Below are 10,246 nucleotides of genomic sequence, written 5' to 3' on the forward strand. Positions count from 1 at the left end.
CCCACGTGACACCCACTTCTGTTTGACCCAGTTTTGTATCCACTTTGTCCATATTTGGCTAAGACCGCCCCCTTTTCTCTGATTGGTTGCGTCCATGTAGAAGACCCACTTGCGAGAGAACACGTGTTTATGTTAACAGCGCTGGCTGAGGAGCAAAGAGGTAGGTGGAGATCTTTGCTTGTGACATAGACAATAATCTTGATCAATTCGAATGACCTGATTTCAGGCCTCTCGGCAGAAAAACGTCTGGGACTCAGGAATGTGTGGATGGACGCCTTTAGTCCGCTCGTTTAATGCTAACATATAATGCAAAATCCCATCAGTACGGGCTAACAATTTGCCACTATGTGGCGCTGTTATAATTCCTTTAAGCAATGTATATTTCAACACAAATAATGCAGACAGCCAATATAACAGTATTGTCATGTATTCTTTATTCTCTGTGAAGAACGACCAACATTACTGCTGAGTTGGGACTTCTGTCTGTGTACAGTGGTGCCTTGATATACGACTTTAATTCATTCCTTGACCATGCTCATAACTCAAAACACTCGTGTCTCAAATCACCTTTCCCCATTGAAATGATTGGAACTGCCAGTAATCCTTTCCAACTTCCCAAAGGGAAAAAAAATTAGTATTTTTAATGAGAAAATTAGCACTTTATGATATCATACTTTATTAAAACACACAGGAATTACATGCATAGAATTAAACCGTTTTTGTCACTCGTTATCATTCAAGTCAATGTACAGTATGCTAGTCATTCTGGTGTGTGCACTTTGGCCACCTTGGGGCAGTATAACAGACATGGGCCAGACGATCAACCAGCACATCTACATAAATCCTGCAGCGTTTGCTTCCATCAGTAAGTGAGAAGAGGACAATTATGGCAGGACTATGTGCCTGTTCACAACAGTTCGACACGACAGTTCCTTGCTGAGAAAAAAAACATCGCTGTGCTGGAGCAATCGCCGTACTCCCACAACCTGGCTCCGTGTGATGTTTTCCTCTTTCAAAAGCTCAAGGGGGACACCTTTTGAAGCTCTGCATGACAAGATTGCCCTGACGACAGAACTGCGGAGGATCCTGAATAATTCTTCCAAGAGGGCATGAAGGCGTGGCAGAGAAAGCACGTATCACTCCAGGGGGATGACTTCGAAGAGGAAAACTTGCAGTTTGGATTGGAAATATATCTTTTGTGGCAGTCCTGGAACTTCTCTGACAGACCTCATTGTATTAATATATTTTTTATTGAGAGAAGTATGAAAATGTATAAAAATGTATGTAATAAAGTCATCGTCAAGTCATTGGTGTCTTTTGTTTTAAGATGAAATATCTAGGCCACAATGTCAGAGAAAAGAAAAACACTATCAGCTTTGTGTGAGATGTGATTATTTTGAGCCGAAAGCTGTTTTGTGATAGTTTCCTCGATAAACAATGGCACGATGTAGCGTATTATACTCCACTTTCACTCTGCAATTCATTCCCTGCAGCTGAGATAAACAGCACAGTCTAGACCAACAGAATTGAAAAAGCCATTTTTATCACTTTGGTCTCCTTCTCCTCCCCCCCCTTTTATTCCACACAAGATCCTTTGGCTCCAGTGGCCACCACATGACACACCTCCACATCAGCACCCAGTTTTTGCAGCTCATCCAACCAGATCTGTTGCTTCTGGGACAGACGGTCATTCGGCCCCTTCACCTCCACCAGCTAAAATGGTAAACGTTACCAGACTGAATGCAATCAGGAATCACAGTGTGTTTACTGTGTTTAAAGGAACAGGGTGTGGCGGTCTCACCTTGTAGGTATAATTGAATGTGTTCCACACAACGAGGTCAGGCAAACCTCCACGACAGTGCCTGAAGTCTTTCGCCATCCGTGCTATTACTCCTGCTAAGAAGGCTCCACCCATGCATGACACAATAGACTGCAAATAAACATCACCTTGGATTCAATTATAACGACATAACACACAATAGTCTTTTGTTATAGCAAAAGTAGAGATTATTTGCAATGCATGACTTCAGGACATTTGAAAATAAAAGTACCTGGGCTTGCCTAAGCGAAGAGAATCGCTCCCAGCTGGCACATGAACAAACTTTACCCTCTTGGGAAGTCCAGACATCCTCCAACATAGCGTGCAAGGTTTCTACAGAAGCTTCACTAAGTAACTGTACACGGGAATCCACTGCCTCTCTTCGGTTCTCATAGAAACAGTCAGTGTAAAAGTCCAGTGGACATGCCTGTGACAGAAAGGTAGAAGACATGTAGAGATGCCCAGGTATTCTCCAAAAGGTATAGTTTGTAGGGCATATTATACCTGGTACAGATTTCGGAAAACATCTGGTATACCGTCCATAAAAATTATGTCCCACAACAGAAGGGCAAATAGTGTTGAGAATGTTGAGCCCTCTCCATGGATTCCTGTTAGATTCAAACCAAGACAGAACTTTATAAAGGCCTTGCTTTAACTTATTAATATCGTTTCTAAGGGTCTAAAGATGGTAAATGTTACCTCAGTGTCTACGTTCCGAGGCCAAATCCTGTGTAGTGCTTACCTTGGTCAAAGCCTTGCTGGCGGTAATGAAATAAAGACAGGTCTTCCACAGAGCATATTACAGTTCCATCAGTACAATCATCCCCATTTGACGGTACTAAAAAATGTGATTTCCCCATCCCCCCTTCATGGGGAAAAAGCTGTCCTCGGATGGTCACCTGCAGACAAAGGTCCAAAGTTCCAAACGTGTTAACGGCAAGTCCTACAATTTACATTCAGCTATATATTGACATAACACCGACATGTCTGACATCCTGGACATCGACAGTGGGCAGATCTCTGAGCTGCAGATGGTATTTCTTGAAGCTGGCAGCCTCTCTCATCCTAAAGGCTCTCTGGTAGAGGGATAGCTTATGTCCTGTTCGCACTAGGGGGTCAGACAACCCATCTCTGATAGCCCAGATGGCCTGCGGGGCATCAGAGGTGACAACTCAGACAGAGCACTGTGACAATGAACAAGTTTTTTTTAAAAAATGAAGCAAGGAGTACAGGCACTAACTTGTTCAGGTTTTTTGAGGTGCTGTTGAAGATTCAGTGCCAGTCTGTCCCACCAGCGCCCTCTACTGTCAGGGCAGTAAACATCCTGCAGCAGCAAGGACCGCAACTCATCGACAGCCTCCTAGGGTGATATACAAAACAAAACAAAACTAAAAAAACATTTGCCCTCCACATCAGATTACAGATAAGTTAAAAAAAAAATACTAGATGAGCAAACCTCATATCGACGCAGCCTCTGTAAGATCTCCACGCCTCTTGATAATATACGAGTGTACGCCCATCCTGTGGTGAAGCTGCGCAGGAATACTGGGAGCTCCTTTTGGTGACTAGCAAACACAGCAATATGGTAAATAAATAGATCGACAATAGGTCTGTGTCAAACACCACTACAAACACTAGACACTTAACTGAGTACGCTTGCGCAAACTTGATTAAAACCGATACAAGAGCACTATCAAAAACACTACTATTGTACTGTTCTTATACTGACAAGTGTTTGCCATATTTTGGTAACTAATTAAGCTATGAGAAGGGTAAAATATCAAATATAGCAGTACAGTTTTACACCATTGCAAATTACAACCACAAAAATAACCATCTTGTTAAATGAATAACTTTCTGTAAGTGAACAAAGTTGTTGTTTTAACTGGGCTTTACACGATCAGGATTTTTGGGGCCGATCAGCGAGTTTAAAAAAACAAAACAATAACCGATCACCGATCCGATTACAAGATGGAGCGATGTAAATGACTTTTTCATTTACTGTATATACTTGTGTACTGGACAAGGGTGGAGTGCCCTCTCCGGGTCAGGGATGAGATCCTGCCCCAAATAGAGGAGTTCAACTATCTTGGGGTCTTGTTCACAAGTGAGGGAAGAATGGAACGGGAGATCGACAGGCAGATCGCCGCAGCATACGCAGTGCAGCCGAAAGGCGAAGCTCTCAATTTTCCGGTCGATCTACATTCCTACCCTCACCTATGGTCACGAGCTGTGGGTCGTGACCGAAAGAACAAGCTCCCGGATACAAGCGGCCAAAATGAGTTTCCGCCGCAGTGTGTAACGTTTGCATTAATCAGTAATCAGGAAGTAGCTCTAAGGTTGTTGTTTTGGTTTTTTTTGGAAAAGGTTGGTGATCTCTGGTGTAAAGTGGCTAGTGAGCACATGGCATTCAAACAAGTTGATCAAATTAGCCAACACCAACAACAATATCCCCCCCGCACCCCCCATTCAACAGTTTCTTTGTAGATGATTTTAAAAATGCTGTTCTAACCTGAGATCATAACTCATCTTCAGGTCCTGCCACTCATTCTTGGCTGTAGTATAAAGGTCCATAGCCTCTTCCCAGTGACCTGCCTGCATAGCCAAGATCACCTCCTGCAAGGCTCGCATGGATGCTTCATATCTGAAAGGATTCCCACAGAGAAATGAGAAATAATAACACTCAAACTACCTGAAAACACACAATAGGTTCACCTGATGAGGTCGTCTCTGTCCCTGAACACCTTTGCCGTGCGCTGCACAACATAATTTGGGAAGGCCAGACGCCCTGAGTTGACTAGCAGGATGGTATAAAGCTGGCTTTGTCCACCTGCTGCTATCTCCTCCTCATCCATAGTGTCAGTCAGGGAGAAGAGCAGAAGGATGCGAGAGAAGACAGCCCGAGGACCGCGGTGCAGACGCACACAGGAACCTGCAAGCTGCTTTGCTCTTTAAGGGGAGAAACAAAGTGATCATACCGTTATTTCAATACAATTATGAACGGCAGACTGCATTGGGTTATCTGACCTTTTCAAGATGACAGCCCTGATGTTGTTTTGAGACTGGCTCAGCGAGAAGAGTGACTTCTGCTTGCTCAGCCGGAGAAGCCCATCTACTAGCTGCTGTTTTTGAGTTCCGCAATTGCCCAGATGAAAAGTCTTTGCCAGTGCTTTGAGCTCAGGAGCCGGCAAGAGCTCTAGAACCTCTTCTACATCGCATAGGTCATTCTCTTAAAGAAAAGAAACATTTCAATGGCAAGGTCGCGCAGTAGGTACAGTGATACATTGACTTGACTTTGGCTGTTCTGTTTTTACTCTGCCACTGCTCTGAACCTCTCTTTAACCATGAGCGGGCCAAAGAAAAGAAAAGTCGACAGTGAGTGCCGAGTGTTTAACATAGAACGGACTACTAAATACTTTGTCACTGAAGTCCGGTGAAAGGCTGTATGTCTAATTTCTTAAGAAACCGTTGCGGTTTTAGAGGAATATAACATCAGCTATCACTTTTCTACCGAGCATGCTGGTTATGCTAACAGCCAATCAACGCAGGAACTGATGGCTACGGCTCAGCGGTTAAAATCAAGCTTGCCGGCTCAGCAAAACACATTTATCTGACAAACTGCCATCCAAGATTCAGTCACACAAGACCCTGAAACAGTGCCATGGGAGCTGCAGATGGAACCGATTGATCTCCAATGTGATACTCTCTTTAAAGAGAAGTTCAACTCTCAAACTGGATGAGTTTTGTGCCTCATTAAGCGCAGACAAATTTCAAAAAATCCAGAAGATGGCACAGAGGATGCTGGTGGCTTTTGGCTCTACGTGTGTGTGAACAGACTTTTCGTGTGATGAGAACCAACAAAACATCCTACAGATCCCAGCTGAGTGATGAACACCTGAGATTTGTTCTGAGAATTGCCACAACAAAACTAAAACCAGACTTTGATGCACTGGCAAAAAAAAGGTGATCAACAAAAAATGTTTGCCCACCCCTGCTGTAGTATCTGTGGCCTTGAATGTGTGTGGCTTACAAACACAGAGCCTGGCCTGGCTTGTTGAGTGACATAGGAGTAAGCAAATGAGAGTGTTGTATTGGCTGTTGTTGGCTCAGGTTTGTGGTTGGCTGTTAACTGGCTTACCGCTAGTCAGTCTGCGTGTTGGCTGCTTGGGCGTCAGTTGTAGTTGTGGCTGTGCAGCTACTATATGAATGTTCTTGTTACGTGTTTTTTTTTTTTTTTTTACTATTTGCTCCCAAAAAAGCAATTGAAGGTGTGCCAGAGGTAAGATATATTAAATTAGCGAATGATTTTTTACTTTACCGTTTATCTGCAGTTGTTTAAGTCAGTTCTACTTTGACAATGTTAGATAGATTGCTCTTAATCTTTTTTTTATGTGACTATTCCGTACTCTTTCCCCTCCTGGCTCTCACTTACTACTTCTTGAGTCTGCATGAAAAACGATTTCCTGTGATACTTCCAGGCTGAGATTTTGCTTTTGACTTTTTCTGTAATCTAATTATTGAAGTTATTCGAATAATCATTGGAGCCCTAGTGTTCCCACAAAGTTGAAGCATATAATTGTACAAAATGTCTTTGTAAAATTAAGTGTTAGAATTCAAGGGAAACAAGCTAGATTCCTGACTGATTAATCATTTGATTCATGGATGTATACGTTCTCAAAACATAGTGTCTATCTGAAAATTCCTAGTGCATTTCAGGAGCAGATACGAAAGATAATCTTAATCATATCATGACCAGTAATATCAGTTACCCGTCTCCAGAAGACCACCTTGCGCCAGCTCCTGAGTAACAGGCCCCAAATCACTGCATATTTCTTCATAATCCAGTTTATCCGCTTGAAGCCACTTCAGTTTCCGCTGAAACAGTCTCACATACAACTTCTGTCCCATGACTTTAAAAGACACGGACAAATAAATGTTAGAAACAAGGTGTTGCAAAGGATCAGTTATATTCCCACATGCCTGATAGCTTCTCAAAGGTGTGCACCAGCATCATGTCATCCTGGTTGAACAGGGCTCTGTCATCCTCGTTCTCCAGCACGGCCTGTAGGACAGTCTGGAAATTGCGTAAGTAATAGGGCAGTCTTTGTGGGGGTGATGTGTCGCCTGTCTGGTCCCTGATGCTTTTCTCAGCCACACGCACCGCCTGTAAATCACTGCTAGTCTGAGAGGACTTGTCCGAGCTTGAAAGGGGCTCACAACCAGCGGGAGAGGGCACTTCGGTCTTCGGTTTTCCACCATCTTCTGCCTTTTGACCAGAAAATGTTTCCGTCGAGCTGGTTCCCTCGTTTTTAGGTTTCTTTATTAAACTAGACACCTTACCAGTGTCAGGCGTCTCCTTCTTTCGCTTAACGTGTTTGGAGGAAGAGGAGAGGAACGCTTTTGACCACATCTCTGATTTGGGGTCTTTTTCCAAACTTGCTGCTGTTATACTCGTCCCGACATCGGTTGTTGTCAACTCGATTGCTCTTATTGAGTGTCCGTTGCTTCCTGAAGCCTGGCTGCCAATATTTTCTTTCTGTGAGTTGCTAACATCATCCAAAGAATCTTGAAACTCCGAACATGCATCTTCAACATTTGAGTGTGTGCTGTCATCTGTCTCTTGGCATGTTCTAGATAACTTAGTGGAGAGACTTCCGAGGTTGAGCGTTCTGACTACAATCTTGCTGCTTATTTCCCGAGACACATTCGGAGAGGTTCTCGTCTTGAAATAAGGACTTGTCTTGGTTTCGTCCTCCTGCTCTGGATCTCGCTGGGAGGACCTGGGGGAATTCCTGCTGGGTGACACGGCAGTCTGACTTGCTGACGAGGCATCACTGTCTGCTCTCTCAAAGTTCTTGCAGTGCAAATCAATGTGCTCGTTGATGCCAAATCTGAGAACCATCTGACCACAAAGAGGGCAGGACAGTTTGGGGGGCTGCGGGTTGCTGAAGAACGACGTGATGGGAGTTGTGTTGACAGCGAGAGCGCTTGCTTTCTTCTTGTTCTTGGAGGACAAACTCCACCTGGGTTTGCGTTTGTCTCCTTTGTCGGCCATGCTCAACGACAAAAAGTGTAAAATAATGCTTCAAGTCAATCTCCCGACAACTTCAATGGACGAACCTACTGCTAACTCGCCCAATTTCAAGCTAGCGTCGATGGTAATTTTGCTCGAAAAAAAAAGGATCTGAAATTAGTAAACACGCGCAGAGAACATGAAGACAATGTCTGCAAATAAAAACAATAACATACAAAAGCTAGGTTTAGGAGCCAAAACAGGTACTCTCATTGTAGCACCAGTGCTACATAACAAACCCGCTTGTCAGACTATACAAACAGAGCAATGAAACTATTTCAGACCGTAGCAATCGACCCCAAACGCATAGATATGCTTACCCTTCTCCCTTACACAATATGAATCGAAATATTTCAGCTGTTTTATATGAAAGCCAGCAAGTCAAATAAATAAATAAAATACCCTAGGAAAAGCTACATGAAATAAATAAATACAACGTTTCCCATTTTTAAAGCCCATTTCGTTTACTGGCAGAAAACAGGACAATCACAGTTGTTTTATCACACTTTGTCATGGAAGCTCACTTTTAGATTCTCATGGAGCTCAACAACTACAAATACCCCAAGCTTTGTACCATTATTATGAGATAGAACCTCGTAATAATCCCTTAGTATCTCTTAATTATTACCAAGTATCTTATTATTAGGAGATCGTAGGGATCTCATTAGGGATCAACGCACATAAAGCCCCGGCCGGGCCCAGATAACAAACCTGGTCATGTTCTGAGGGACTGTGCAGCTCAACTCACAGATGTCTTCACGGAAATCTTCAACACATCCTTGAGTCAGGCTGTTGTCCCTACGCGCTTCAAAACCACCACAAACCCGGTCCTGAAGAAGTCGTCTCCCTCTTGCCTCGATGACTACCGTCCGGTAGCGCTCGCTTCCGTCCTGATGAAGTGCTTCGAGCAGCTAGTCATGTATCACGTCAAATCCGCCCAATTTTCACTTTTCAGGTCTTTCCAGAGATCCTCAATTGGGTTTAAGTCAGGGCTCTGGCTGGGCCATTCAAAAACAGTCACGGACTTGTTCTGAAGGCCATCCTTCGTTATTTTAGCTGTGTCCTTAGGGTCATTTTCTTTTTCTAAGGTGAACCTTCGGCCCAGTCTGATGTTCTGAGCACTGTGGAGAAGGTTTTCATCCAGGATATCCCTGTACTTGGCCGCATTCATCTTTTCTTCGATTGCAACCAGTCTCCCTGTCCCTGCAGCTGAAAAACACACCCTCAGCATGATGCTGCCACCACCATGCTTCACCGTCGGTACTGTATTGGGCAGGTGATCTCCACACATACCGCTTAGAATTAATGCCAACAAATTCTATCTTGGTCTCATCAGACCAGAGAATCTTATTTTTCACCATCTTGGAGTCCTTCGGGTGTTTTTTTGTTTGTTTTTTTTTTAGCAAACTCCATGCGGGCTTTCATGTGTCTTGCACTAAGGAGAGGCTTCCGTTGGGCCACTCGGTCATAAAGCCCCGACTGATGGAGGGCTGCAGTGATGGTTGACTTTTCAGAACTTTCTCCCATCTCCCGACTGCATCTCTGGAGCTCAGCCACACTGATCTTTGGGTTCTTCTTTCCCTCTCTCACCAAGGCTCTTCTCCCCCGATTGGTCAGTTTGGCCGGACGGCCGGCTCTAGGAAGGGTTCTGGTCGTCCCAAACGTCTTCCGTTCAAGGATTATGGAGGCCACTGTGCTCTGAGGAACCTTAAGTGCAGCACTTTTTTTTTTTTCTTTTTGTAACCTTGGCCAGATCTGCACGTTGCCACAATTCTGTCTCTGAGCTTTTCAGGCAGTAAAAAAAAAATATTCTCCATTTATTTCTGAAGATATTACACAGGTTATGCCAATAATGCTGAGCTTTACGAATTTATCTCCACTTGTACACGCTAAAAAACTATGGTAAACTTAGGTGACTCGACGAGTATTTGTTGTGTTTGTTTTACTTTTACGTTTTGTTTTTGTTTTTTTTTACTGGCGGAAGTTTACATTCGCAATAGACATAAGCACTTTGCGTGTGCGTGTGTGTGTGTGCGTGTTGTTTTTGTGTGTGTGTGTGTGTGTGTGTGTGTGTGTGTGCGATTATTGAACTGTTAACTCATGTAACCGTTCAATTACGTTCAGGGCGTGAATGTGCTTTGTCATCATCGATTCTGCATAATGACAGCGTTGGGGAGCGGAGCTGTGGTCACGTGACACCGACCGTCTCTTCTGTACACACGTTCCTGGGCTGCCGTGCGTGTGCGACTTGTATTCAACAACAAAAAAAGCACCATCCGGGAGAGCAAGCTGACCTGAGCAACACGCACTGGCTTCAAAAGGAGAGGCCAAGAGACCGTACCGATGACTGACGG

The 10,246-nt window shown here is 43.9% G+C and overlaps 1 protein-coding gene across 1 annotated transcript; it reads right to left on the minus strand.

Annotated features, from left to right (window-relative positions):
- Nucleotides 1-382: 382 nt before the first annotated feature.
- fan1 (FANCD2 and FANCI associated nuclease 1) lies at nt 383-8,138 on the minus strand. Its single transcript, XM_061676112.1, has 13 exons — nt 6,800-8,138; nt 6,589-6,729; nt 4,847-5,048; nt 4,535-4,768; nt 4,332-4,463; nt 3,276-3,384; nt 3,060-3,179; nt 2,803-2,967; nt 2,562-2,718; nt 2,324-2,427; nt 2,052-2,246; nt 1,802-1,930; nt 383-1,713 (listed from the first exon to the last, which is right to left on the minus strand). Exons 1-13 carry the CDS (start codon nt 7,872-7,874, stop codon nt 1,576-1,578), a joined length of 2,901 nt encoding a protein of 966 aa, XP_061532096.1. The 5' UTR covers nt 7,875-8,138; the 3' UTR covers nt 383-1,575.
- Between the last annotated feature and the right edge of the window lie 2,108 nt (nt 8,139-10,246).

This window comes from Phycodurus eques, chromosome 5 (assembly GCF_024500275.1).
Source record: "Phycodurus eques isolate BA_2022a chromosome 5, UOR_Pequ_1.1, whole genome shotgun sequence".
Lineage (NCBI taxonomy): Eukaryota > Metazoa > Chordata > Actinopteri > Syngnathiformes > Syngnathidae > Phycodurus > Phycodurus eques.